This window comes from Peromyscus eremicus, chromosome 20 (assembly GCF_949786415.1).
Source record: "Peromyscus eremicus chromosome 20, PerEre_H2_v1, whole genome shotgun sequence".
Classification (NCBI taxonomy): domain Eukaryota; kingdom Metazoa; phylum Chordata; class Mammalia; order Rodentia; family Cricetidae; genus Peromyscus; species Peromyscus eremicus.
In genome coordinates, this window is record NC_081436.1 from 5,544,200 (window position 1) to 5,561,377 (window position 17,178).

The window sequence follows — 17,178 nt, forward strand, 5'->3', positions numbered from 1 at the left end:
AAGAATTAAGATAGAACCTAGAGGGGACAGCAGATAAATATAGAGAGAAATCAGGATAGAAAGGAGCTAGACATGAGAGCAGAATAAAAGCTGTGTAGAGAGAGAACTATCACAGAATAATAAAGTGTATGGACTAGGGAGTTTCTCGTGTACATAGATTCATTTCTTTTCATCAAAGATTAATTATCAGCTGGTTGTAGATTCTTCCCGGACCTGGGAGGGGACTGTCGAGGACCCCCATAGTCCCCAATACCTGACCACTGGGCTGCATTACTATTAGATGCACTTCCCCTAACTAGACAGCAAATTCCTCCAAGGCGGGGAATATGTGTATTTTCACAGCTACTTCCAGTGCTGGAGAGATGGCTCAAAAGTTCAGAGCACTGGCTGCTCTTCCAGAGGACCTGGGTTCAATTCCCAGCACCCACATGGTGGCTCACAACTGTGTGTAACTCATCTCCATTGGACACCATCTTCTAGCCTCCACAAGCACGAGGCGCACATGCGATGCACAAACATATATTCAGACAAAACACTTACAAACATTCCTACCCACTGAAGAGCATGCACACAGGGGAAGCTCAGTAACAAGTGCTGAAGAGCATCAATGAACTGATACACCATGTACGAAGAGTGGGCTTGGGAATGGACAACGCTCCATATTCTACTCCTAAAAACTCAGGGCTGGGAACACAGCGCAGCTGTGCGGCACTGGCAAGACCCCAGGTTGAGTGCAAGACCCTGGATTGAGTGCATCACAGTTAAAAAGGAAGGAAGGAAGGAAGGAAGGAAGGAAGGAAGGAAGGAAGGAAGGAAGGAAGGGAAGAAGGAAGGAAGGAAGGAAGGAAGGAAACAAGAAATTGAATCAGTCTAGAACCACCAACAGATTAATGGGTAATAGAAACGTGATATACATATACATAAAGGAATTTTACTCTGCTGTAAAGAAAACCTAAATTATTAATTTTTTGGGAAAATGGACGGACTGCATAGTGCAATATTAAGTGAGGTGACCCAGACTCAGAAAGACAAAAACTGCATGTTCTCTCTCAGACGATGATCCTGTCCTGTAAAGTGTACCTGTATATCCAAGAACGGAAGTAAGTGTGAGCCAAGTCTAGAAAAGTAGTAAGGAGACCAAGAGAGTGCAAAAATAGGTGATGAAGGATGGATGGGGGGGTGGCGGTGGAGAGATGGAACACAAAAGAGGAAAAGAGACCAAGGAGTGCAAGGAGAGATCGGGGTAGCAGCGTGGTGGGGAGATCTACTCAGACACAGTTTGTTCTAAAATGTCATAATGATATCTAATAGCTTGTATGGTGATTTTAAATAAAAAAAACCATTCAGGCATACCTAGGACTTAGAAAATGGCAAACTGGTAAAGCAACATGAACATACATATACCTAGAATGTTAACCTCTCGATTTCTGTTGTTCTTGAGAAAGACTACATGATTGCAGGAAATAGGAACCCAAAAATTTAGAATAGAAAGAAGCAGACATCTGACTATGCTGCTCTTTAAAACCCTGAGTTTTCTCTTTTCTTTCCCTCCTGGAGTTCATCACCGGATTGGGAGGCTCATCACCTGTAGAAGCCCCTGGATGCCTCGATGTCATAGTTTCAGTGAGGGAGAGAGGGCTCACCTCCTGAATCTGTATGTCAAGAGGCATAGGACACAAAAACGCATGCGGTTCGTACACCCGCATCCTTTAAGGACCCACAGTGACACGCATGTGGACGGAATCACGGATACTAAATATAAATACACAGAATCGTGTGTGTGTGTGTGTGTGTGTGTGTGTGTGTGTGTGTAAGCACGCAGGAGGCAGGAACGCAGCCTGGCAGCATCATAGGTGCACCAATTTGAACAGGCTACGTGCCAGGGGAGGGGTCAGGCAGCCAAGTGCAAAGCAGCTGAGTACCCGGGGCCGGCCGTGCATCTGGGACCCGAGCCTACATATGCTGGGAGGTTAACCGAGGGGCTCGGCTTCTTCACGCGTCCCCAGCACCCATCCCCCTCTCGCCTGCGATTTCGGATGCCTTGTCACGTCTGGCCCTCTGTCCTTTCTGTCCTCCCCTCCGCCTGCTCCCAGCACGTTCGCTCCCACCTCACTCTAGGCTTCGCCCCTCGCTCCCCACCCAAGGCCTCCCTCTTGCCTGGTAGTTTTAGCTCTCCTCCGCCGCTGCTTTCTTGCAGATTGTCCTTGGGGAAAGGGGGAGGGGAGCTCGGCGAACACGGGGAGGAGCCAGGTGGAGGCAGCCGCTGGAGGAGGAGAAGCTTCCAAGCCTCCACTGGCCAAAGCTGGCAAGGAGGCTCCGCCTTCCCCTGCTCGCCTCTCTCCTCCTCTTCCTCCTCCCCTTAAGAATTCGGCTGCTTTTGCACGCTTGCTTCCTGGGTACCGCATCTTTATCTTGGGCTCATGTACGTGGTGAGAGTTAGAAATTACGCAGTTGCTAATTTTGTTTCCAACTGAGCCAACTTTTCACTTCCTGGATTGCCTGCGATTCCTTGAGTTCAAATATCTCCTACCACTGTTAAAACCCTCCCCTCCGCACTTGGCCACCTCTGTCGCTCTTTCAACAAACATTTTATGCGGAGTCTGTGTGCCAGACTTTGTATTAGATCCCTGCCTTTAAGAAACACCCAACACTGGTATCTCTTATAGAGTAACCGACAAAACTCCCACTCCATATTTGCATCACTTCTATGAGAGAAATGAGGGCTATCCCAGCTAGCAGGGTACCAAAAGGAAAGAGCCCCTCCTCAAGTCTACTGCAGCAGGATTGCAAGCACCTCCGGGAGACTTCTGGGAACTCTGAGAACAGTGGCTTGGTGCTCCCTGAGCACCACCGGCATCCCAAGCTCAGACCCTCCGCTCCGCGCCCTTTGCCTTGGCTTCCCCTCAATGATGCCACAGTCAGCTCCACTCTTGTTTCTCGGAAGAAAGTATTTGCAAATTGTGTATCTGATAAAGGACCAGAATGTAGAGGAAAGAAAGCCCTGAGACATGCCTGGTAACCCACCTCATGCCTGCCTTTCTGTACTGCTTTCCCCACACACCCACCACCAGATCAACGCATCTCTCAACCCTCATCTGAGAAGTTTCTCTCTGTAGTAGATGGAGATAAACACAGAGACCCACAACTGGACAAAGTGCAACAAATAAGAGGTCACCCCTCCGCCCCAGAGGCTCATGAATCACGTCCAGAGAAGGTAAGAAAGAATGTAAGAGGCAGGGGTGGTGAATGACTACAAAGAAAATCATCGTCTGGACACCTCAGGATACTGCAGATACCAATACACAGCAATTTCAATAGCATGCCCTAAACCCATGCAAGCCAAGGCCAGACCAAATCCATCATGGAGAGAGGAGCTGGACAAATCCCAACCATGGAGCAAATGGCAAGTGTTAGCTGCTGGGAGAGAGAGAGAGAGAGAGAGAGAGAGAGAGAGAGAGAGAGAGAGAGAGAGAGAGAGAGAGAGAGAGAGAAAGAGTTTTCTATGAGCTTGGCCCCTGATAAGCTGACTCCAGTGGAGACCACTTCCAAGAATGTTTGGACAGCACACACTGGTCTTGAAGGGTTAAAAGAAAAAAAAACCCAAAACCCACAAAGTTGGGTGGGTAGAAAAGAGGTGGGGTAGATCTGGGAAGAGTTGGGGGAGGGATGAATATGACCACATTGAATATGTACACATTGTAGGCAGCTCAAACCTATTAGAGAACTAATTTTAAAAATATTTATACATGAAAAACCCTCTTTTAGTTCAATAATTAAAATTTAATAATTAAAATAGTTAAAAATGGCAAAGGATCTGAGCAGACATTCATCAAAGAAGACATAGAGGTGCAAAAAAGCACGAGAAAAAACACTCAATTGTTCTGTCATCAGGAGCTGTGAGAAAAACAGTGAGAGACTCTTGCTTGCCTTTCAAATGACTCAGATAAGAAAAGATGATAGCAAATAATTGTGAGACTATAGTGTTGTGGGAGGTTTGTTTATATTGTCACCACAAGACCACCAATGGAGTTAAACTTTGATTCAGAGGGTGGAGTTCACATTCAGCTGGCCAGAATAAACCATAGAGTTTTCTGGTGGACCCAGATGAAGATAGGGAGACACAGGAAGGGGGCTTGAGAATATTTGAGTGCCTTTTCAATCTGGGAAGGTGGAGAGGAAGGTCAGCTGATCATTTCTCCATCACTCTGTAGATCTATCAGATTTATACCCTAACATCTGATTTGGGAGCTTTATTTATTAATAGAACAATAAAAGTAGTCACTATATCTGACACCCAACATGGGGCCACAGATCACACCAAAGCAGCAGAGCCGTCACCGCCGGCTTCCCCCCACTCACCCCAAACCCTCCCAGCTAGTTGTGGGCCTGTCTCATAAGATCTAATTACACTTTAAAAGATATGCTTAACAAACAGAAAGGGGGTAATAAAGACCCCCCCATATAGATTACACAATGCTCTATTAACTTTAAATTTTTGGATGCTGATGAGAAAGGAATGGCAGCTGTTGGAGAGACATTGGATAATAGGAAAAAACTGCTGAATTAAATCAGCCTGTATACTTCAAAGATGTGTTGACCTCAGAATGGAAACCAAGATATGTGTTACATTGGGGAAGAGGTTTTGCTTTTGTTTCCACAGGTTTATACCCTAATATCTGACTCCTGAGCTTTATTTATTAATAGAATAATAAAATTAGCCACTATACCGCAAGGCCACACTGAACATTAGTGAACACAATTCATTGTTGGCAGAAATTGTTGGCACTTTAAAGATACCTTAACATTTTCCTGAACAGGTAAATGTGGGTTTACCACAGACATCATATTCCTATTTTATTTAAACAAGTTATGTTATGCTCACACACACACACACACAAAACAAAACAAACAAACAACTGCACATACATATGTGCAGCAGCTTTATTCATGGTTGCTCCAAACTAGAAGCAACCAAGACATCTCTCAAAGGGTAAATAGGTAAAGAAAGCATGGTATATTGATACAACACAGTATTATTCAACAATAAAGGAAATGAATTATCAAGCCATGAAAAGACATGGAGTAACCTTAAATGCATCTTTCTCAGCAACTCAGGCAGTCTGAAAAGGGTACTTGGTATATAAGAGTCTACCTTTCTGACATGCTGGAAAAGGCAAAACTATGAAAATAAAAGATCAGTGGTTACTTGGGGCTTGAAATAGGAAGGAGAGGAATATGCAGAGCATGGAGGATCTTGAAGGAGGTGAAATCCTTCAGTAATGTTGTAATGGTGGGTACATGTATGACATTATACATGTCTCAAAACTTGTAGGACTACATAATGTGAACTACTGACTTCAGTTAGTAACAGCATATCAATATTGGCTCATCAGTTGCAACAAGTGTGCTGTGCCCATGCAAGATGCTAAACACAGAGGAAACTAAACAGGGTAGAACTCGGTTTTATATAATTTTTGAAAGAACTTTTTCTCTTTGGGGTTTTTATTTTAGTTATTTTATTTATTTTTATTAGACTTAGAATAATAATCTGAATAAGTCAGAAACCCCATAACACTTGTAATTTATCAAATTCTTATGACATGAATATGTTAGTTCAAAGTAAATAAAGTGAAAAATAGATCAGAATAGTAAATCGTTGATATTATTCACTCAGTACTGCTCAGGGAGAGGCACCAGTGAACACAGTTTTCCAACACTAAAGACAGAGGCTGAGGCCACACAAGGACAGCTCATTAAAAATGGCTTCTCCTGCCTTCATATTTTAAACCTCAAAACAGGACATTTTTCTTTTTCCAAATTTTCCTTCATCAGACAACTTTTACATTCAAAATATGATTTTCCATGAATAGTAACAACTTGGATGATTTTCGATTTACTTAGTGAATCAGAGTTTGAATTCATAAATCGCTGCTGGACTGGTGATGAAGACAATGTTTGGATCTAAGTAGTTCTAGAAAACATGGTGTATGTTCAGTCTCCATCTAACTGGAGTTGAGATGCATCCCTGAGAGCAGAACATTGGTGAATGGAACCTACAGGCTAACATGTGGTGAATAAGGGAGGCATCTGAACATCATCATCAAGCTGGAGTGCCTAAAGAGAGTGTCGGCAGACTCAGATGATGGGTCAGGAAAGGAATGAAGAAGTTAGATGACACCTCAAATCCTTGAGAAAACTCAGGTCAGTTTCATTGCTGGGACAGTGTAATGCAGCTACAAAAGCATGTCGCATACCTTCTTCCAAAAAAAGAAAGCCAATGTCTTGACTTACACCGGAGAAGAGCCTGGGGACTCTTGAATTTGTCTGTCTCAATTACTGAAGTACAAGAATTAGGCATGATATTGCTTGAAAACTTGGTTTGGAATAAAATATACTTCAGACTTCTTCATCCTTTGAAATGTATAATTCGAATTTAGGGTTTAGGGGAATGGCAGTAGTGGGCATGAGTAAAAATGGCGTCTGACGAAGGGAAGCACATGATAGTGAGGTCTTCTCTTCTACAGAGAAGCTGTAACAGGAGGTAGTGAGGAGAGCATTATTCCTTAGAATGCTCTTCCATTTTCCACTCAGTAAGAAGTAGTCACAAGAGTCACTGGTTACCGAGGCACGCTGATTACCAGTGAAGTCCTTAGGCACAGTGGGGATTCACATTAAGTGGGCAGCTGGGTCTGCTGGACCAGAGCCTGGCCCACAAAGCTGCATGTTGCCCCAAAGCTTTGCCCCTGGAGGCAGCTCTGTCCCACATTCAGCTATCTTGCCTTTGGTTTTGTTTCTTGCAGCATAAAGGAGCAATCATTTTGTCCCTCAAGTATTAGGAAGTCTGAAGATAAAAACAAACCAACCTAGGACTAGTATTGACATGCAAAAAAGGCCACAGGGGGAGCCCACTCAGTTGTGATTTTTTGCCTCAGTGCCCTCTGTGGAGTGGAGTTTCGTTTCCATGGTCACGAGATGGACCTTTTAACATTAGATACTGGACTCTTGCAAGGCGAGAAGTAATGGAATGGACAAAGAACACAGCACATAGGGGATCCACAAAAGTATTCTCAGTGGCATCCACCTATTTGTCAAAGGCTAGAGTAATGGGGAATAGACCATAGTTGTAAGACAACTCATATGAGAGTTTTAAAATACAACACACTCTACTACTATGACAGACCCTGGATACTTTTGATTTAGGCAAGGACAAGAGTGGACGCTGGGGAGGCAACTGCACACATACAGAAAGAAGCCTTGGCTAGACAGCAGGCCACAAACCTACCAAAAGACACGTATGATGAAGACATACAAAGGCTGGGCACGGTGGCGCACGCCTTTAACCCCAGCACTCAGGAGACAGCGGCAAGCAGATCTCTGTGAGTTCAAGGCCAGCCTGATCTATACAGTGAGTTCCAAGACAGCCAGGGTTATCTTGAGAGACCCTATCTCAAAAAACAAAAACAAAAACAAAAACAAAAAACAAAGAAGATACCACAATGTATTTGAACTAGACACCAGATGTCATTCAGTACCTCGTACGATGCTGAATATCCTACTGGGTAATTTATCCAGAAGGAAATTGAGATACAGGCAAGATAAAAATACTATGTATATTTTTATGATGAAGAACACTGGTTATTTATAGAAACACCATCTTAAGAATAAAGACTAAACACTAATGATCTGGGGTCAGTTTTTATAACAAAACATTGAAAAATGCATTCCTGTGTTCTTTGGGGTTTCTCTTCCAGTGAGATGTCTCACATGTGTTGAGTGAGGGAACTGTGGTGAGATCCTCTCACACAGGGAGGAAAACAGTGTCACTATACCTCCTGAAAGAACTGCAACAACTTCTAAACATTTAAAAAGAAACTGCTTCTAGTTTCCCTCTAAACCACCATCTACCAAGAGACTGAAGATCATTTTAAGAAGCAAATATGGGAGATTCATTTGGGTGAGGACTCAGAGGCTTTCAGTCTGAGGATTCGTGGAAACAGGATCATCTCAGGAGTTGTTGAGTTCTAGCACTCAGAGAAGGAGCCGTCTCTGTGGGATGCAACCAGAATGGACCCCAACATTCTGCCCGAGGCCAACCTAGGGCCCAGCTGCTGATCTTGCAAAGCCCAACAACTTGGAGGCATTGGTGAGATTGCCCTACAGATCAACCTGCTCAGCTGAGATCCATTCATGAGAGGTTTCAGAAGCCTACAGTCTGCAGTCTGAGAAAACAAGATCAGCTGAGGAGTTGACGAATGAGCAAACTGTGACCTGAGAATGCAAAAGAAGGAGCCGTCCAACCACCGAACCAGATCACCAGAATCATAAACCCACCCTACATCGACTGGGAACAGGTAAGGCCCCATCTCCGGACTGGCAGACCAGGTCTCTAGCCCCTAGGCCCTACCCATTGGAGTCCCAGGGACCAGACAGCTACCTTTCCCTGCTGCCTCACCAAAAACAAAAACAACAACAACAACAAAAAAAAACCAAACAAAAACAAAACAAAAAAACAGCCCCTGCGAACCCAACAACCACTGGAGCCATAAGCCCACCTGCACCAATTGGGAACTGCTCCCTGAGACAGAACCCACTAACACTGATTAGACTAAGCTGCTCCTGGAGAAACAGAGCCCAACAGCACGGATTTGACCAAGAACTCCTAGTGGACCAAGACTATCAATTAGAACAAGAGAGGCACCTTCAGACACAGACACGGCCTGTTCTGAGCAGAGGAAGAGATGAGTAGACACCAGTACAAAAATACAGGCAACAACATAAAGACCTATATGGCAACATCAGAACCTAGTGATTCAATGCCTGCAAGACCTGAACATACCAAGGCAGAAGAAGCAGGAGAAATTAATCCTAATAATGACTTTAAGAAGATAGAGGCTCTAAAAGAGGAAATGAAAAACTCCCTTAAAGAGGAAATAAAAAATTCCCTTAAAGAAACAGAAAAAAAACAAACAAACAAACAAAAAATTGGAAGAAATCAAAGAAAGCCAAGAAAAAGTAATTAAACAGATGAAGGAAACAGTTCAAGATTTGAAAATTGAAATTGAGACAATAAAGAAGACACAAACTGAGGGAATGCTGGAAATAGAAAATCTAACTAAAGGAGCAGGAACTACAGATGAACAAGAGAAGGAACAGAGAATCTCTGACGTTGAAAACACAATAGAGAAAATAGATTCATCAGTCAAAGAAAACACTAAAGCCAAAAAAGTCGTAACACAAAGCGTCCAAGAAATCTGGGACACCATGAAAAGACCAAACTTAAGAATAACAGGGATAGGAGAAGGAGAATACCAACTCAAAGGCACAGAAAATATATTCAACAAAATCGTAGAAGAAAACTTTCCTTACCTAAAGAAAGAAATACCTATGAAGACACAAGAAGCTTACAGAACACCAAATAGGCTGGATCAAAAAAAAAAGTCCCCTTGCCACATAATAATCAAAATATTAAACATACAAAACAAAGAAAAAATATTAAGAGCCGCAAAGGAAAAAAAAAAACAACATATAAAGGCAGACAGACCCATCAGAATAACACCAGACTTCTCAATAGAGACTATGAAAGCTAGAAGGTCCTGGACAAATGTTATGCAGACACTAAGAGACCACGGATGCCAACCTAGACTATTATACCCAGCAAAACTCTCAATTACCATAGAGTAAACAAAATATTCCATGATAAAACCAGATTTAAAAAATATTTATCCACAAATCCAGCCCTACAGAAAGTACTAGAAGGAAAAATCCAACCTAAGGAAGTTAAACACATCCATGAAAACTCAGGCAATAGATAATTTCACACCAACAAATACCAAAGAAGGGAAACACAACACTAACACACACACACACACACACACACACACACACACACACACACACCCCAAAACAAAACAGGAAAGAAACAAATATGAGGGCTGGGGATGTAGCTCAATGGTAGAATGCTTGCCTAGCATGCATGAGCTCCTGGATTTACTATTTAGCACCATAAATCAAAACAGAACAGAGCACCTCACTAACCCTGTAACTGTTAAGGAAATGAATTTGTGGTGAGATGATTTTGTTTTTGTTTGGTTGATTTCCCATAATAGGAAAATGTTAACAGAATCTAGAAGACATTGTGTGGTCTTGTTCTTGTTTGTTTGTTTGTGTGTTTGTTTGTTTGTTTGTCGAGACAGGGTTTCTCTGTGTAGTTTTGGTGCCTGTCCTGGATCTCACTCTGTAGACCAGGCTGGCCTTGAACTCACAGAGATCTGCCTGGTTCTGTCTCCCGAGTGCTGGGATTAAAGGCGTGTGCCACCACCGCCCAGCTATTTTTTTTTAATATTTATTTATTTATTATGTATACAGTGTTCTACCTGCAGGCCAGAAGAGGGCACCAGATCTCATTACAGATGGTTGTGAGCCACCATGTGATTGCTGGGAATTGAAATCAGGACCTCTGGAAAAACAGTCAGTGCTCTTAACCTCTGAGCTATCTCTTCCACTGGTCTTGTTCTTATAATCCTTTGGGCATTCTTCCCAGTGCTCAGGTCTTACTGGGCCATATTACCTTTCCAATGAGTTAATCTCTTCCCAGATTCAGAGCCAACTATCCTTTCTGGAAAACGCTTCTCTGCTCTACCTGGCTACTGCAGTCATTCCTCTGGCCGTTCTGAGTTAGTCCCATGCTTCCTATGCTGAGTTTGTGTTCTGCTTTCCTTCCCTGAATTCACACCATTCTAATTCTATAACCATGAAGGACATGTGTGTTTTGTTCCCACTTCTGTTCCCAGTGCTAAATACAGTGCCTGACACAGTATGTAGTCAACAAACTTTCTTAGTAGAAAGCAAAAAAGATAGACAGACAGACAGGAAGAAGAAATAATAAAATGGAAGGAAAGATGGAGGCAATCCAGAAAGACTGCATGGAGGCCTCACTGAGACTGGAAGAATCTTAATTTCCTTTCTCTTGGAGGAAAGCTGAAAAGATTATGAGTGGCTCTTACATGAGGCCTATGTTCAAATGCAGAAGCTGAATATTCTAATTTTGTCCATGAGATAATGGTTAGTGCAAACCAGAGAATTAAGTTCAAATTAGTCATCAGAGCAAAGGGAGTTTGAGGTTGTCGGAGACCATACAGGCTTCCTAGTGAGAACTTACTCAGCAGGGCTGCATAAGGAGATGCTTTGGCCACAGGAGTGTTTACCAAGTATTTGGAAGGGTCTACACTTGGCTGTCTGGTGTGCTTTGATCTTGCAAGGGGGAGGTCTTTTGCCCCTCCCCTTGGCATATTATAAAAAGCTCTTTTCAATAAAGGATGAGCCTGGTGGGTACTGACCCAGGCCCTCCTGAAGCTATCCATTTTTCTGTCTTTCTTCTCATTGGCTAGGTCTATTTTTCTATCTATCATTTCTTAATTCCTCTCTCCTCTACCTAAGAACACTTCAAAATCTGGGAGCAGATTGGAGCTGAACTCCCACAGACTCCCACAGATGGTGCCTGGACAGGGACTTAGGTATGGAGGATAAAGAGAAAGAACACTGTGGAGCAGAGGGTATGTCCAGTAATTAATTAGTTGAGGCGGTGATATTCTATTCTTTGGGAGTAAAATTGTAAATATAAATCAGAGTAGTTAAAGTTAGGCTACAGCAAGTATCTCTGTCTCTGTTTCTGTGTGTGTCTCTCTCTATTAAAGTAAGTCATGTAAGTTTTGTGAAGTTTAGCTTGAGAAATATAGGTTTAGGTATATTAGGGTAGAGTATGCTTTAGGTATATAGGGACATTGTGAAGGCTTAGAGATAATAGAAACTTAGAGTAGAGTAGTTCCCCTCACCCCTGAGTATGTACGTATGGGACCTGGGACGCAGAAAGCAGTGTCCAGGACTGAGCAAACACTGTGAACCTGGCCGTCTGAGAGTGAAAAGCTGCTTCAGAGACTGCCAGCTTCAGAAAATAGCAGCAGTGGGAGAGTGAAGCAGAAACTTCAGACCCCAGCGACCGACCAGAGCAGGTCTGTCACCGGGAGCCAGCGTCCCCAGAGGCCAGAGCCCAGCAAGGGATGTCCCGGGAGAATGCAGGTGGGGAGCCATGTGGGCAGCTGAAGAGTGAGAGCTCAGGGTGCTGTGGCAGCCGTGCTAGAGAAAAAGCCTCCAGAGAAAGATGCCCTCGGAGCACACACCAGGAGCATGTGAGCATTTGGGGACACCGAGGTAGGCCTGACTAAGGTGAGCAGCATTGGGATGGGGGTGGGAAAGCCCTGCAGAGGCCAGGCAGCATCCCCAAGGGTGGAACCTTGGCAGAGGCAGTGCAGACCCAGGGGGAAACTGCTGTCTGACAGGACATGGGGTGGGATGAGCTCTGGTGTGGAGAGAGCAGCGAAGGTTTTGGAATCCTCATTGCAATGAAATGTACAGGGTCTGAGCCCTTAGTGGCAGCATGCAGCAGCAGCACTCCAGACTGAATGGTGGAGACTCACTGGAGGCCAGCCTGAGCTCCCAGCAGCAGGGTGAAGCGTAGGGCTGCCCTGAGGGCAGCAATTGGCCATGCAAACTCCTGGACTGGAGTGCCGAATGCAGAGTCACCAGCAGGGCAGGTAATGGGTTCTGAGGAAGCCACAGCTCATAGCAGCTGGGAGGAGGTTGAGAGCTGGGGCCTCAGGACACAGGGTCCCTGGGCTGGCGGTCCAGAGATGAGAGATGGACCAGGACTGTAAATATAAGCAGACTCAGAGCCAGCAGCTAAAGTCACGCCGTTTCTGTTTGCTGATGGTGAACAAATGCATGGCTCCTTTAAGGTTCATGCTGGCTGCATGGAGGTCTCTTTTGAAGAGGTCTGCACCAGGCAGCTATTGTGGCGCTAACTGTGGCGCCAGCAGCTTTTGCCCTGGAGCCTGGTGGATATTGACCCAGGCCCTCCTGAAGCTATTCTGTGTTTCTGTCTTTCTTCTCGTTGGCTAGGTCTATTTTTCTATCTATCACTTTTTTTTTTCCAAGACAGGGTTTTTCTGTGTAGCTTTGCGCCTTTCCTGGATCTTGCTCTGTATACCAGGCTGGCCTTGAACTCGCAAAGATCCGCCTGCCTCTGCCTCCCGAGTGCTGGGATTAAAGGCTTGTGCCACCACCGCCCGGCCTAGCTATCATTTCTTAATTCCTCTCTCCTCTACCTAAGAACTCTTCAAAAGGTGGGAGCAGGTTGGAGCTGGACTCCCACTGAGTCTCACATGAGGTGAGTAGTAGGTATAGAGCAAACAAGAATGGGGAATTTAGGGATGATAGGGCACCTGGGAAACAACCTGAACATATTCACTGGCAGAATAAAGCTGCAGGCTGGAGTTACTGTTTGGTGCCAGCTGCTGACTGTGTATGGGCAAAGCAAGTCAGAGTAAAGGAACATTCACAGTTGCCAAATAGGTACCCCACGTATTTGAATAAGTTAATACTCTTGAATATAAGCCATTTTTTTCATGAGTTTTGTTATACTAGATATACTAAGAAGACAGCATTAGGTTTGAGATCATGTGGGATAATGGTCCCTGCATCCATGCTAGACCTATCCAGATAGCCTAAGCACTTGCCTGGCACCACTAATTCCTACATCTCTATGGGATCTTTAGAAATTCAATCTTAACTTACATGCAATTTCATATATCGCCTTTCCTGGAACGTTGGCTCCTGAAGAATAGGGAAAGCATCTAGTTCATTTTCTCATCTTCTATTGAGTCTAATACAAGGAGTTCAGATAGCACGTTCTCAAAAAGTATGAATAAATATTGTTATCTATTGCCTAGGCCCTCAAGTAGGTAATTCAATTGTTAACCTCTATTTTAAATTTTATTTTACTTTTATGTGTATGGGTGTTTTGGCTTCATGTATGTGTGCACCACATGTATGCACTATCTATGGAGGCCAGAAAAGATCCCCAGGGGCTGTAATTACAGGCTGTTGTTAGCTACCATGTGGACTCGGAATCAAACCAGGATCCTCTGGAAGAGCAGCTAGTGCTCTTAACTGATGAGCTATCTCTCTAGACCCCAATTTTTAACTTCCCAAGGAAAACTTTTTAGCCCTAAATTCCTTCTGGAATTTGAGCTAAATAATTTCTAGGACTTTTCTGAACTGTAAGTATTAGAATAATGATAAGTCATATGTGTATCTGTCTACAAACTTACACATACATACACACATAAATGGGAGGAGTCAGTTTGATTAGCACAAATGTCATGATGAAATGCATTATTTTGTATTCTAACTTTACAAAATAATTTAAAAACTCTCGGTAGATCGGCAGGTTGATTGGGTTAGGTACACATACAGGCAATTAGTAAACATACCTCTGGACATGTCTGTGAGGGTGCTTGCAGAGAGTGTTATTAAGAAGGGAAAGCTAGCCGGGCGGTGGTGGCGCACGCCTTTAATCCCAGCACTCGGGAGGCAGAGCCAGGCGGATCTCTGTGAGTTCGAGGCCAGCCTGGGCTACCAAGTGAGTTCCAGGAAAAGGCGCAAAGCTACACAGAGAAACCCTGTCTCGAAAAACCAAAAAAAAAAAAAAAAAAAAAAAAAGGGAAAGCTGGTGCTGTGTGTTGCTGGCACCATCGAATAGGCTAGAATCCTGGGCAGAATAAGAGGGAGGAGGGATGGAGGGCATGCAGAAGCACAGGCTTAACTCTCAACCTCCAGTCCCCTGATGTGAACCGCTCTCCCCATATGTCCTCCCCAGTAAAGTGGACTGAAACATATGAAACTGTGAGTAGAAATAATCTTTCTTCCCTTAAGTTATTTGGCAAGAACATTTTGTCACAGCAACAGAAAAACACAGCACGTTTTATAACATATCATTTGTAATATGTCACTGACTCACAGTGGAAACTAAAGAAGTATTTTCAGTGAACTGGCTCCAATAAAGATATATTAGTTGAGAAGAGACATATAGATGTTTTTAAAATTTAATATGAAGTATTGGTGAGTTGAATCTTCATTAAAATATACAAGAGAAACCCGTTGTTCAATTTTTCCCAGGGTAAAATTTAGTGTCTTTGGAATCATTTTGTAACATAATAACTCTTTAATTTAATCTATTAATTGAAGTTTCACCAGTTTTTTGTTTGTTTTGTTTTGTTTGTTTGTTTTGTTTTTTTCAAGATAGGGTTTCTCTGTGTAGCTCTGGCTGTCCTGGAATTTGCTCTGTAGACCAGGCTGGTCTCGAACTCACAGAGATCTACCTGCCTCTGACTCCTGAGTGCTGAGATTAAAGGTAGAAGTTTAACATTTTTATATTTTATATTTATATTTTACAAACAATAGGGAAGCCAGATTAAATAGTTTATAGTAACATGGTAGTCAAATGACTTAACATTGCTATGGCCTGGAATTGTTTGATGACATTTTGTATATGCTCTAACAAATAAAGCTTGCCTGAAGATCAGAGGACAAAGCCAGCCACTAGTTAGCCATAGAGGCCGGGCAGTGGTGGCACACACCTTTAATCCCAGCACTTGGGATCTCATGCCTTTACTTCCAGCACAAGAGAGGTAGAGACAGGAAGAGATATGGCTGGGCAGAGAAAGGAATATAAGGTGGGAGGAGACAGGAGCTCAGTCCTCTTTGTATGAGTAGTTGGTGAGGTGAGAGGTGACTGTGGCTTGTTCCTTTATCAGTCTGATCTTTCAGCATTTACCCCCATATCTGGCTCCAGGTTTTTCATTAAGACCAATTAGGATTCGTGCTACATTTTGAGTGTACCTCTCAAGGTTTCATGTATTGAAAATGTGGTATTCAGTGCAGCAATGTTAGGAACAGGTGAAACCTTGAGAGTGGGGTCTGGTGGAAGGTAATCAGGTTATTGGAGGTACTGACCTGGGAAGTAATGGATGGGGTTCCTGTGGACCCCAGTTAGTTCTTGTGAAAGAAGGCTGTTATAAAATAGACAAACTGGCCCCTCCCCCACTATCTGGCTTCTGTTTCATCACGTGATCTCTCTTTCTTGCTTATGATCTTGCTACGATGTGGCTCAGCCAAGGGGATCCTTGGCAGAGGCCAAACAAAAGAAGCTACTCACTTTTGGGCTTCAAGTTTCCTAAGCTGTGAGCAAAATCTCTTTGTTTTATACATTACTCAGCCTTGAGTAATTTTGTTACAGCAACAGAAAAACAAAAGTAAGACAAATATTGAGGAAATGAAAAAGAACTATTCTTTTTTCTACAGTTTTTCTCTCGCTCTTCCTCTCTCTCTCCATACACACTTTCCCCCTTGTGTCTTAAATTTAAACTTTGGCCTACTGTGACTCATAATACTATGAATAAACCTTTTGCTATCCAATACCTCTTTTCACACCCACCCACATTGTTTACCCACATGCCTCACCAGTTTCAAGAGCAGGTCCCATGGTGTTTGGCTCATCCATAGTTTCTAGTATCTTCAAGAGATCTGTCTTTGCATGTTGCGTTGATATGATCATGTTGGAAGCTGAAGCTTCCTCATCTGAGGAGCAATAGCTGTAGGTCACCCTCAGGGTGGGACTCGGGGAGAGGATGCTCTTCACACATTTATTTTGCCTAAGAGGCTTAGCTAGCAAAAACTCCCTTTCCATAAATACAGTGAAAAAGATTAAAAGAAGTGATGATTGTTTTCAATAAATAACTAGTTTACCCCAGAAGATTCGATTCCTTTGATAATAACAGAGGCAAAGCAGAACATATTACCACCGATTAGAGTAGAAAACCACTTCTCTTTGGGCCTTGACTTACATATTTGGGGGTTCCTATTAGAGTAACAACAAGGACTCCCACAAATGAGCCCAGACAGATTAGAATAATCCATAAATTAAATAGAAATCAACACCCACCCCATGATCCACAAATCTTATTCTGACTCAACTCCCCAAGTCTTCCTTATTTGTCTGGGATAAGGATAACATCTCTCTTATACTTATAAAGAAAAGAAATAACACATGACAAATATTTTTCAAACTAGGAATAGAAGTAAATAGGTCAGTTCACCCCTTAAGTCTATAATTATACCAGAAGTTCTCATCCTGTATAGCTCCGAGAAAACCTGTCCCCATCACTGTAGCACAATTAATGATACCTGTGCTCTCAGTCGTCCTGACTACTCGGCGAGACTGAACCACACACATGAAAAATTTCACATGAAATTCCTCTTTATGCATGGCTATTTCCTAGAAAT

The 17,178-nt window shown here is 43.2% G+C and overlaps 1 protein-coding gene across 4 annotated transcripts in view; it reads right to left on the bottom strand.

The window, feature by feature from the left end:
• Pfkm (phosphofructokinase, muscle) overlaps nucleotides 1–17,178 on the bottom strand; it is a 43,515-nt gene that overhangs the window by 24,327 nt on the left and 2,010 nt on the right. For 2 of the 4 annotated variants that reach the window (XM_059247210.1, XM_059247209.1), the window contains exons 2-3: nucleotides 17,080–17,170; nucleotides 16,357–16,473 (exon numbers count right to left, since the gene is read on the bottom strand). The exons of 1 other annotated variant lie outside the window; for it this stretch is intronic. In XM_059247210.1, coding sequence (XP_059103193.1) covers nucleotides 16,357–16,473; nucleotides 17,080–17,161 — 199 coding nt within the window. In that variant the 5' untranslated portion in view covers nucleotides 17,162–17,170. Of the gene's footprint in view, nucleotides 1–2,157; nucleotides 2,274–16,356; nucleotides 16,474–17,079; nucleotides 17,171–17,178 lie in introns of those variants that run through there. One more of the 4 variants, XM_059247212.1, reaches the window with a different exon arrangement.